Source organism: Thrips palmi, unplaced genomic scaffold, assembly GCF_012932325.1.
Source record: "Thrips palmi isolate BJ-2018 unplaced genomic scaffold, TpBJ-2018v1 HiC_scaffold_18, whole genome shotgun sequence".
NCBI lineage: Eukaryota > Metazoa > Arthropoda > Insecta > Thysanoptera > Thripidae > Thrips > Thrips palmi.
This window is the reverse complement of record NW_023144627.1, coordinates 6,557,876-6,570,205: the sequence shown is the minus strand read 5'-3', so window position 1 is coordinate 6,570,205 and position 12,330 is coordinate 6,557,876. Positions and strand designations below refer to the sequence as shown.

General features: G+C 54.6%; 1 protein-coding gene across 2 annotated transcripts in view; it reads left to right on the top strand.

The window, feature by feature from the left end:
• Window positions 1–3,772: 3,772 nt before the first annotated feature.
• Window positions 3,773–12,330, top strand: part of LOC117644536 (major antigen-like) — a 47,519-nt gene continuing 38,961 nt past the window's right edge. Inside the window, exons 1-12 of one of the 2 annotated variants that reach the window (XM_034384083.1) lie at window positions 3,773–3,958; window positions 4,347–4,565; window positions 9,573–9,699; window positions 9,778–9,933; window positions 10,039–10,283; window positions 10,356–10,530; window positions 10,603–10,769; window positions 10,865–11,066; window positions 11,150–11,361; window positions 11,428–11,505; window positions 11,583–11,642; window positions 11,730–11,861. In XM_034384083.1, the coding sequence (XP_034239974.1) occupies window positions 4,365–4,565; window positions 9,573–9,699; window positions 9,778–9,933; window positions 10,039–10,283; window positions 10,356–10,530; window positions 10,603–10,769; window positions 10,865–11,066; window positions 11,150–11,361; window positions 11,428–11,505; window positions 11,583–11,642; window positions 11,730–11,861 (1,755 nt within the window). In that variant the 5' untranslated portion in view covers window positions 3,773–3,958; window positions 4,347–4,364. The remainder of the gene's footprint in view (window positions 3,959–4,346; window positions 4,566–9,572; window positions 9,700–9,777; window positions 9,934–10,038; window positions 10,284–10,355; window positions 10,531–10,602; window positions 10,770–10,864; window positions 11,067–11,149; window positions 11,362–11,427; window positions 11,506–11,582; window positions 11,643–11,729; window positions 11,862–12,330) is intronic. The other variant, XR_004587667.1, reaches the window with a different exon arrangement.

Sequence of the window (12,330 nt, the reverse complement as noted above, 5' to 3'; positions counted from 1 at the left end):
TGTTTAGGGTGGATTGAAATAGTCGAAGATCCCAATGCGAAGGGCACTCGGTCTTTATTTTTAACCACGTGGTTTAGGAACGCGCCCCTGACGCCCCCCCCCCCTTTCCCCCCCCCCTTGCGACAGGTGTCGCTGTCCGCCCTGTCCGCCCCCTGCAGAGCTTGGCACCCTTCCAGACAGGACCTGAACGACTCGGGACGACTGCAGGCGGCGCCACCGGCCTAGCAGACTCATTCCGAGAGTCGTTTTCGTCGCTCTGTCTCTCCCGCACCTGCAGGGGACGCGTATGAGTGCGAGAGAGACAGAGCGACGAAAACGACTCTCAGTCTGCAGCCACGCCGACGTCAAGAAGCGCGTAACTGAACTGAACCCCCAACCGAGTCCTTCCGAACAGGACGCTCACGTCTCTCTGTCTCTCTCGCACCCCCGCGCACCCCTACGGACGGCCCCATGAGTGCGACAGGGACGCCCCGTCGAAATCTCCCGGCAGAATCCGCCGTGCGCCGTCCGCCTCACTCGCGACCACTTCCGACCGACGTGATAGACAGAGCACTGTCTTTACCAACGCGCCCACCACGGGCGTGGCCCACACAGTGGGCCAGAAGACCGGTGGAGGCGGCCTAAACTCTAGACGCGTTTTGAGCTCCACAGTCGCTAAATGGGACTCGAACCGAACGTGTGACCCCACCAATGGACTGCTCTCCGAGCAAGCAATCCATTGGTGGGGTCACACGATCGGTTCGAGGCCTGTTTAGCGACTCTGAAGCTCAAAACGGTGTCTACAGTTTTGGCCGCCTCCACCGGTCGTCTGGCCCACTGTGGCCCACGGCTCTGTTACGGGGCTCTACTGGCCCCGCGAGTGCGAGAGAGACAGAGCGACGACTGTTCGGAATGAACCCTCGGGGGAACGGGCGCTGATGCTGATGGCAGCTGATGTCGCAGTGTTGCCATTTTCCGAGGCCCTTCACTCCACTTCCCTTGCCGCTCCACGTGGCCGCGTGTTTATTTGCGGCCGCGCACAGTGGGCCAGAAGACCGGTGGAGGCGGCCAAACCTCTAGACGCGTTTCGAGCTCCAGAGTCGCTAAACAGGGCTCGAACCGAGCGTGTGACCCCACCAATGGATTCCTCGTTCGGAGAGCAGTCCATTGGTGGGGTCACACGTTCGGTTCGAGTCCCATACAGCGACTATGGAGCTCAAAACGCGTCTAGGGTTTCAGCCGCCGGCGCCGGTCCTCTGGCCCACTGTGCTGCGGTATTCAGCCTTCACCGTCCACCGGAAAGATTTTTTCTCTTCGCGGGTTGGCGTGCCCGGTCTACAGGTGGCGGCGCTGGCGTTGGCTTGGCAGCGTGGCCGCCCGGCGCGTTTTTCGCCTGGCTGGCTTCTTGATGGCCAATCGGAGGGCTGGCGGGGCCGGCGGTCTGAATGGGCTCGCAGGCGGGCTGCTGGCTGCTCGCGGGGCTGGAGGCTGAAGGGGTTTGGAGGTTTGGAGGGCGTTTTAGGCTAACCTGAACCGCGCCGGCCTACCATCCCTTCGGCAGCCCTTCGCCAGCCCCTCGGCTCGCCGCCTGGACGCAAAGGGCTCTCCCTTCCCGGCCCTCCCTTTACGGCGGTATTCTCTCTCCCACAAGAGTGGCCGCGTCTAGCGCGCTCCAACTCGGTTCGTAAGCGCGGCCGCAGGCAGAGCAGCTCTCTCTCTCTCTCCCTCTCTCTCTCTCTCTCTCTCTCTCTCTCTCTCTCTCTCTCTCTCTCTCTCTCTCTCTCCCCCCTCTCTCTCTCCCTCTCTCTCTCTCCGGAAGTCGTCGCTCTGTCTCGAAGAGGGAGACGGTGAAAGAAATCGGCAGAATTTAATTTTAAGAATGTGGCGTTCTGCCCCTGCCTGTCCGCAGTCGCGTTCGGCGACGTCCGTCAGCCACCGGCGGCCACCTTCACCGTGCGGCGCCCTTGTTTTCGTCGCTCTTTCTCTCTCGCACTCATGGGCGCCCCGTATAGGTGCGAGAGAGACAGAGCGACGAAAAACGACTCTCGGAATCGGTCTGCTGTCGCCTCTTCCCCGCCGGGTTTGTCCGGGTTTGTCACTTCTCAATCTAAATCCGACCCCATCTCCACCCAGCGAGGCTGCTCCGACATCCGGTGCGCAGGTGGCAGTCTTCCGGGCGAGCGCTTCCCCGCCGCCGTTCCCTCGCTCTGTCTCTCTCGCACCCATACGGGCCACCCCGCGAGTGCGAGAGAGACAGAGCGACGCGCGGCTCGGCTGGCACTATGGAAGAAGGAAGCCGAGCGGGACTTAATTCACACGTCGCGGGATGGAATGCAGCAGACTGATTCCGAGAGTCGTTCTCGTCGCTCTGTCTCTCTCGCACTCACGGGGTGTCCCGCATGGGTGCGAGAGAGACAGAGCGACGCGAACGACTCTCGCAAGCAGTCTACAGAGGCGACGCTCCCAGTGCGGAACGAAGGCGAGTGCACCCAACTTCCATCCGGAAGACTGAATATGAGCGTCGCCGTCTCTCTCGCACACACGGGGCGCTCCGCACAGTGGGCCAGAAGACCGGCGGAGGCGGCAAACATTCAAGACGTGTTTTGAGCTCCAGAGTCGCTAAATGGGACTCGAATCGAACGTGTGACCCCACCGATGGATTGCTCTCCGAACGAGGGATCCATTGGTGGGGTCACACGTTTGGTTCTAGGCCTGGTTAGCGACTCTGGAGCTCAAAACGCGTCTAGAGTTTTGGCCGCCTCCACCGGTATTACTCCAAGGGTCTTCTGGCCCACTGCGCTCCGTACGGGTGCGAGCGAGAGAGGAAACGACTCTCCGCGGAGTCGCTCTGCAGGTGCGAACGGCGCGGAGACTCCCGCCAATATTATCATTCGATTCCTCTCTTTTTATTATTTCCCTCTCCGCGAATCACGTCGGCGATAAAAGTTGCGTCCCGGAATGCGCGGCGAGGCCAGGCGATGCGCGGATGCCCGCGGGGACATTCTTTTTAGGAGCGGAAAATGAAATGATATCAAGGAAGGCGCAGACTCGCGGAAGGCGGGCATGGCAGCCATTGGCAGCCAGCAGCCACATGCACATGCGCCCCGAACACTTCCTCGCTTTCTAATCCGACAGTGGCGGATCCAGATGCCCGGGGGGGGGGAAGCATCACTTTTTGCCTACTTACAGAGGCAACGTATGGCTTTTGCCTACCTTTCAGGCTGCTATCTGAGTTGGGGATGCACAGTGGGCCAGAAGACTGGCGGGTGGAGGCGGTCAAATCTCCAGACGCGTTTTGAGCTCCAGAGTCGGTAAATGGGACTCGAACCGAACGTGTGACCCCTCCAATGGATTGCTCTCCGAACGAGGAATCCATTGGTGGGGTCACAAGCGCGGTTTGAGTCCTGTTTTCTGTGTAGCGTCTAGAATTTTGGCCGTTTGCGCCGGTCTTCACTGTGCTGCCGCTTCATCAGCAACTCCCTCGTCTTCATCAGTGTTGCTACGCTAGTGCACAAAACTTCCCGCCTTACACCAGTGTCGGAGGGGTTGCCAACCTCAGCCTGTCTACTGCGCAACTATTCTCGAGAGCGATGAGGCTGGTAAACCTTTCGATACTGGAGCATCGTGTCTACTTTTGCCACCAATATGTTGCAGCAGCACCGACCCCTCCCTCAGGGAGCGCGCGGGGTAGCGCCGATGACGGTCGTCGATACCCCTCGCCTACCTGTGCGCGGAGTATGCGCGCGCGACGCGAGGCGCGACGGTTATGACGTCACGCTTCGCTGCCGATGGCTCTTCGATACTCTCGAACTCGAGTCGAAGGACTCGAAGCTCCGGGCACGGTGTTTGAAATTTGAAACGCCAAAGTGACAGCTGAGGAGAAAGACACAGAGTCTGTTCGTGCTTTCTCTTTTGGGAACATGAAGGAAGGAATGAGGAAAATCAATCGTGGATAGTCGTTCGTGAATCTGCTGGCAAGGTAACCGTGTTGGCCGTGTTGCTCCGTTCACCCGTTGCGGTGGGCGGTCCGTCCCGGCATCCTAACCTAGTGTGAAATGTTTGTTTGTTATCCAAGGCTTGTTTTGGCTTAGATTCTTATCACGAATCATTCAATGCCAGTTATCTGAGTATCGTGTGAGGTTATATTACTGCGAATGTGTAGGAGTCTGCTGTGCTTTCATTTATATTAAACCAAAACTTTTCTCCTTTACGTTGGGATTTGTCACTATTTTTATGTTTTGTTTGTATCCAAATAAGTACTTGGCTGTCATTTCCTTGTATGGCTATAGTGGCTCCGATGGGAATGGTGTCATCCCATGCTTGCATTTTGTTTTCTGTCACCTAAATTCTTATGTATAAATTTACAGGAGTAACCCGCCTTCACCATGTCAGGGGATGGTGGCTGCTGCAAGTTGAAAGGCGTGGAGCAACGTTACCACAGTTTACGAGCACAGCTGGATGAACTTGGGTTCCGCCAGCCTCTTGCTATAGAATGCCTGCCTTTAGTCGAAGCCCTCTTTGGAGACCTACTGCAAACCACATCAAGCCTTGACCACTATAAAAAGAAAGCTCATGAATTGGATGAGGTGAGTTTCTCAATCATGCCGTTATCTAAAGCTATTTTTGGTATTTCCCTAAAACAATAGGTTTACTTTGCTTGCCTGTGCCGGTTGGCCTGTTGAGTAATATTCAACATTAGCCAGTGACTTATCTAACAATGAAAAGAGTATTCTCTTTTGTGCCCCTGTATAATGGTCTTTCAACACCGACCCTAAATCTTTGTAAGAATCTTCTGCCTTCCAATCAACGTAGTTCCACTTTGGGCAACCGTTGGAAAAATAACTCATTTTTAGACTTGTTCAGTCTGTCAATCTACCTGTACAAAGGCCCCCCTTCCACGCCCGCCATCCCCGCCGAACCGTGCCCTGCAAACTGAGTCGTTTTCGTCGCTCTGCCTCTCTCTCACCCGCACCTACACGGCACGCCCCACGGGTGCGAGCGAGACAGAGCGACGAAAACGACTCTCGGAATCAGTCTGCAGCCTGGCCAGATCGACCGCGGTCGGGAAAGTACGCTAGTAGGGCGCTACACAAATACACGGCAGGGCTTGGGGCTGACCCCCGTGGCCGTGGCCGACCCCACTGCACTGCAGGGCAATGGAGTGTGGGGCCCCTACAGTGCTGCGTCAGAAAACCGTCATTATTTTCGTCAGCAGACTGATTCCGAGAGTCGTTTTCGTCGCTCTGTCTCTCTCGTGCTCAAAGGGTGCCTCCTTTGGGTGCGAGAAAGACAGAGCGACGAAAGCGACTCTCGGAATCAGTCTGCAGCACTCCAGGGGGGCGTCAGTGCGTGGGTGTGGAGTCGTTCTCGTCGCTCTATCTCTCTCGCACCTGCAGGGGTCGCCCCATGAGTGCGAGAGAGAGAGAGAGAGAGAGAGAGAGCGAGAGACTCGAGGGTTTCTTTCGAAGTGAGGCCAACATTTTCGTTGATAGGAACGTGAAGTCAGTCGGCCCTTCGCGGAGCTGACCTAAGCCACCGCCCACCACCGGCCTTCCCAGGCTTTCCCCCGGGTGGCCTTCAAGGACTCAAGGTCGCTTCCGTGCCGGCGAGTATTCATAGCCTTCGCCGCTTCCTTATCAATGTGGAACCGACCGCGTGGTCACATCAGCAACCCCTCCTCTCTCTCTCTGTCTCTCGCCCCCCCCCCTCTCTCTCTCTCGCTGCTACCGGCGAAACTTGGATCACGCCAAGCCCGCCCTTAGGATGGCGTTCGGAAACGACCTAGCTCGGCTCGGCGGCCCCGCTTGCGTTTTCCGCGAGATTGCGATGGCTTTCCTCTGTCTCTCTCGCTCCCCCAAGGGACGCCCCCAGAGTGCGAGAGAGACAGAGCGACGGGCGGCCTGATATTCCGTGATGAGAATGATATTGTTTCGTGGGGGGCGACAGGCGGCGCATGAGGCGGGCTGTTCGCGTTTACCTGTAGCGCCGTGCCGCCCTGCCGCCGTGGCGTGCCTCTGTTTCACCAAGAGACACTGACAGCACGGCTTACCGATGCTGGAGAACGCCTTCGACGATGCACTGTAAGGCAGGCTAGAATTTGAACCGCGTCTCGAGCAGCAACTTTCCAGCAGAGTTGATTCCGAGAGTCGTTTTCGTCGCTCTGTCTCCCTCGCACTCGTAGGACGCCCCGTGGGTGCGAGAGAGACAGAGCGACGAAAAGGACTCTCGGTATCAGTCTGCAGGCAGGCAGAAAGTACACGGGGGGAACTACGGCCCTTGTGTGGCTGCCTGGTTGCGGTCTAGTTACACGGCCAGTTCTAGACGCTCTAGGACCGCGAGGCTCGCGGAGGCGCAGCGGGCAGCGCAGAGGCAGGCCTTTGAGCGACCGCGGCCCGCGCCGCCCCCGGGGGGTAGGCTTGGGGAGGGGGGGAAGGCCTGTGGCGCCTGGCGCGCGTCGCGCAGTGGGCCAGAAGACCGGCGGAGGCGGCAAAGATTCAAGACGCGTTTTGAGCTCCAGAGTCGCTGAATCGGACTCGAACCGAACGTGTGACCCCACCAATGGATTGCTCTCCGAGTGAGGAACCATTGGTGGGGTCACACGTTCGGTTCGAGATCCATTTAGCGACTCTGGAGCTCAAAACGCGTCTAGAGTTTTGGCCGCCTCCACCGGTCTTCTGGCCCACTGTGCGTCGGCCTGTCGGACTCGACTCGTGAGGACGGGTGTCGTCTAGAGTCTCTCTGTCTCTCTCGTCCCGGACGGCCAATGGCAACGCAGACAAGGCCCAAGGCGCCCAAGGCGCGCCGCAACGACCCGCGAAGTCCGAGTGCATTCTTGTGTCATGACGCCGCATTTTTCACGGTGTAGCGTGTCGAGCAGGCGGACGCGGCCCGGGGCTAACCTCCCTCTCCCTCTCTCTCTCCCTCTCTCGCGCCTCGCGGCGGTCTCTCTCACTCCAACCCCCGACGCCCCGACTCGTCATCGCTCGCGCTGCTCGTCGCGGAACAGCACGGGGAACAGCAAAGTGGTGTCATTTCCGTTATTCGGCGCCGAGGGCTCTCTCTCTCTCTCTCTCTCTCTCTCTCTCTCTCTCTCTCTCTCTCTCTCTCTCTCTCTCTCTCTCTCTCTCGCGGCGCGTCCCGCGAGGGAGCGAGAGAGACAGAGCGATACGAGACGACCCTCCGGACTCGCTCGGCTGGGCGCAGCCACGGCGGCGAGCGGGTTGCCGCAGACTGAGAGTCGTTTTCGTCGCTCTGTCTCTCTCGCACTCATGGGGCTGCCCCTTTGGGTGTGAGAGAGACAGAGCGACGAGAACGACTCTCGGAATCAGCCTGCTCTGGGGGTGCGAGAGAGACGGCGAGCCTCGTGGCGCCACTTCCACTTCCTCTGCCATATCGTGTGCACCATTTTCCTCCTTGTTTTGTGGGGCCGCGAGATTGAGTGGCCACTATGCCCTGTCAGGGTAAGGGGCCGTGTCCGTGTCTTCGCGTCTAGGCGGCCGCGGGGACGCCGAAGGCCAGAGGACCGGCACCGCCGGCCAAAACTCTCGACGCGGTTTGAGCTCCAGAGTCGCTAAATGGCTCTCGAACCGAACGTGTGACCCCACCAATGGATTCCTCGTTCGGAGAGCAATCCATTGGTGCGGTCACACGTTCGGTTTTAACCCTAATTAGCGACTCTGGGGCTCGAAACCCGTTCGGGATTTTGACCGCCTCCACCGGCTGGCCCACTGTGCGGTTGGTTGGCACACCCAGTCGTGCCAACAATCACACCCCCACTGCGTTCCGCGTGGTGGACGGTGCATCGCGTGACGTTTCCAGGTTCGCGGCGTTTACAGTGTGGGCTGCGAGGAACGCCGAGGAGCTGACGACGGACGTTGTCGGCCGCTCAGCGCCGCTCTGGCTCAGGGCAGCTCAGGGTAGGCAACCCGCCAGGCCGTGCAGGCCCTCGGCCAGGCCCCGGGGGAGCTGCCCGTCTGAAGGGCATTCCCTCCCAATCTACCAACAAACCCCCGCGAAGGGGGGGGGGGCTCCCGAGGGGTGGCCGGCACTGTAATTAGGCAGGGCACGTGTGGCTACAGTGCAAGTCACTCAAGACTCACAGCGCATCGTCGCTCTGTCTCTCTCGCACCCCTACGGGGCACCCTGCGAGAGAGAGAGAGAGAGGGGGGGGTGAAATCCCACAGGGAAGGGCCACAGGCCGGCAGGTGGCGGTGACGCGTCTTTTCGTTATCACGGTTTTCCACCACCAAACCGCGCTCGGAATGTTGAATTAATGTTCCGGTGCAATTTTGGCGTTGTCAATAGCTACGCCGCGTCCCGGAGTTGCGCGCTCGAATGCTGCGCGAGTTTGTGAGTTTGTCCAAGTATGTGTGCACACTGTGCAGCCGGCAGCACGGCGCGGTCTGCGGCTCTGCGGCCGCGGCGGTTCACAGTGGGCCAGAAGACCGGAGGAGGCGGCCAAAATTCTAGACGCGTTTTGAGCTCCAGAGTCGCTAAATGGGACTCGAACCGAGCGTGTGACCTCACCAATGGATTCCTCGTTGGGAGAGCAATCCATTGGTGGGGGTCACACGTTTTGTTCGAGTCCCATTTAGCGACTCTGGAGTTCAAAACGCGTTTAGAGTTTCGGCCGCCCCCACCGGTCTTCCGGCCCACTGTGCGGTTGTGTGGTTGTTGGCTCAAGTATGCCAGATGCCGGCAGGGCACGGGGCGGGGGGTTGGCTTGCTCGCGGCGCTGCTCGGCGCCGCTCGCGGGTACCTGAGTGAGTAGGTGTGCGGTTTGTCTCCGGCTTGGCGGTAGCGCGGTAGCCCGGCGCCGCGGCGTGGCGGGGCGTAGCGGATCGATGTGGAGTGGCTTGACTCGGCGTGGGCTGGAAGTCGCCGCGGAGGGCCGCAGGGCCTTGGAGGGCTTTCAGTGCCTCCAGAGGTGCTTCCAGTGAAGGGCCGCGGGGTGGCCACTGCCTGGAAGCACCGCCCGCGCCGCCCCCGCCGCGTTGACGCCGTCCTCCAGGCCTCCAGCGAGCCAGCGCAGCCAAGGACCTGTCCTCCAGCGGTCTAACTGGCTGGAGTGGACAGCGTGATGCTGGAGCATGTAGCGTGTCCCCCACGTGTCTCCCCACGTGTGCCCCCACTGCCCTGGGAGCGCCCAGCGGATAGGGAAGGGAAGATCTAAACTATCATCGGAAGTAGGCTGCCCGTGTCCGCGACCGTTTAAAAATTTCGTCTCAAAAACAAAATTAATCCAAAAAACTCAAAATTTTAAAAAATATATGAAAAAAAATGATGCGGTCGGGGGAGTCGAACCCAGCACCACCGCGAAGGTCCATCTCCTCGGAAGGCCGGCGTCCTTCCCTCTCTAGCCTCGCGGTGGGCGGTGAGGCACAGCAAGCAGCGACCCCGGAAGAGGGCCTTGTGCCAGGCCGGAAACGGGTTACGATCAAATGCCTGGCGGTAAGGCACCTGCCTTCAAAAACTTAGGGGGAGAGATAATTTTGATTTCGAGTGCAGAACTGTTTTGAAAACGCCACTGACATGCCTTCCTTTTTTTTCTTTTTAACTTTTTACATAGTAATAGATTTTATTTTATTTTTCAGCAAGTTCGTGTTCTGAACCGTGGGGTGCAACCATTTCGAAACGACAATGAACGCCTTGTTCGACAAATCACAGAACTAAACCAACAGGTCACACATATCAGAGAAGAGGCCAATAATTCTGTTCTCGGTATGTGAAAGTCCACTCCATTTGATGGTTTTATAGTAGGGTTGAGCCTGTGAAATTTTATTTGTTTTATCTTTACAGATGCCAAAGCACGCTGTCGGAAATTGGAGCAAGAAAATGGAGATCTTCAGTTTTTAGTTAGTCAGCATTTAGCTCGCATTCGTTCACTAGAGGTAGAGTCTGCTGAGAAGACCAAAAAGCTACTGCAACTTCAAAGTGCCCCAAGTGTGTCCTTAGGTAAACTATTATTACTACCCAGCTGTTACATTTTTATTGGTTTCTCAACAAATTTTGCCCGTTATTTATTTTAATTTGATTACTTTTTTCCTAATATTAATGTAGGGAAAAAGAAGATTGCACAAACCAAAGTAGAAATACTTTCATCAGTTGGCCCAACCAAGAAGCAACCCCCTGGTCGGCCATGGCTCGATGTCTTTAGTGGAGCTCTTACTCAAACTGAAGATCCCTTTGTTGTCAACATGGTGGATAGATCACAGGCTGAACTTCGAGCATGTCGGTATGAAATGAAACTGTTACGAGAAGAAAGCGAAAAGCTCAATGAGACCATATCTTCTCTGAAGCAACAGGTATACTTTAATTTTATTCTTAGTTTTTTTTCCCCTATTTATGGCAGCTCTGAGCATATAATATATTTTCAGGTTCGGGACCGTGATCTTGACATAGCCAAACTTCACACTCAGCTAGATAGTTGTAAAAGCCATGCATCTGCAAGGGATCCTGAAGTTATGCGAGATGATTACACTATTGCAAATCTAAGAGCAGCTATTGGCTCATTGGAAGACTCAAACCAGAGTTTGCGGTCACAACTTCAAGGTAAGAAAATTTTGACCCTTCATTCTTGTTGTTTCATACAAATTTTCAATAATTTGAAGAATTATTTTACAGATGCTTTAAGAAAACAGCATGAAGCTATGATGAGGGCTGTGCGGCTAGCTGAACGTAATCAAGTTCTTCAGGCTGAAATAAGAAATGTAGACAACGTTGCAATGCGGGTGGAAGATTCTTGTAACTATACTGTCAAGGAAACTGCGCAGAGAATTATTGACTTACAAGTATGATTTTTTGGTAACATCAAAACTTGTATTCCTGAAAAAAAATCTTATCATATTTTCCCCTGAAACATTTCTTCAAATTTTCTGTCTGCTAGGAACAACTTACACAGTCTCAGAAGATGGTAGCTGAGCTTGAACGAAGTGGAGTAGAAGCACGATGCAACGTCCAAAATCTCTTGATGGACTTAGAAAAATTAAGACTAGAAAATAAGCAGCTCTTAGAAACACAAAGGCTAAGTAATGCTCAATCTCATCTGCAGGCAGACAGAGTTGAGCTTTCACGATATCAGCATGTTGGTGAGTTTCTAGAAACAAGGCTGTCAACTGAATTTATGTATGGTGGAAATATGAATCTTTATATCTTTTATTTATGCCTACAGAAGCAGAGTTAACCAAGGAAATAGAAAATCTGGTTGCTGCTGTGACCTATCAGAAACAGAAAATAGCAGACCTTGAGGAGAAAGTGGCCACATCCATGTCAGGTCCTTCACACAGCCGACCAAATGGGGACATTCGTTCTGACAAGGGCACTGGTAGTGGTACATCAAAAGGATCTACAAGTTCTGGATCTGGACGTTCAAACCAAACCACAGTGAGTATTGAAAAATTTCCTTTCCCTGGCTGTTTGATTTGTTTTTGATGCTCTGTGACTGTTTAGGGGTACTTAAAGAATCAAACGTTTTTGAACACACCAAAGTCTTCTAGCTTTGCATCTTCAAGATTTAGTAGCACCAAGGTACATTGCACTTCAATAAGAAATTATACCTGAGCGTTACTGAAATCGTTCCATCAACTTTTAATTTCTCAATCTAGAGGAACAGCTGTACTTCACCCACCCTTGTAGTATCTTCATCAGTCTTGAACTCAGATGAGGTGAGCACTCTCTGTGCTTTGCTGTTACAATTTTTTCATTTTTTCAATAAGTTTATGTCTTAGCATGATAACTTAGACCATTGTCAGACAGGTCATATTTTACCAAAGGAAAAGGGGGTAATGTTCTCCTACAGCAGTGCAAGCAGCACTCGTTCTGGAACTGATGTCACTAGAGATTCAGAATGTGCATCAAAACGACCCATTTTTATTGATGTAGAGGTAATATTTCACCACTTCCCCACAATTTTTGTGTTAACCTTGGTAACCCATCTGATGGAAATCCCTTTCCCCCTCATTGTTAGTCGTCTTTGAGTCGTCACAGCAGTCAATCTGCATCTGAACCATTTGAATCTATATCTCTTCGATCTCCTGCATCTCAGAAAGCAAGTGAATTCACTTCATCAAGTGGGCAGGTATATAAAGAGAGGCAAATGAATTCTTTACATTTTGCTGTGAGTTCTTAAGGGCTCATGGTTTGGATTAATTGTTTCTTTCAGCCCACAAAAAGTACTCTCTCTGTTGTGATGTCGAGTGAGCGGTTATCTGCTTCGACTGATGGCCCCACTCCAACATCCCACACTACAACAACCACAACTATTGAAGTGCCCCCTGAAAATAAAAAAAAGGAGGTATCCAAGCACCATTGGCAATATTTACGGTGTCCCAGTCTATCTAAAATAGTAACTCT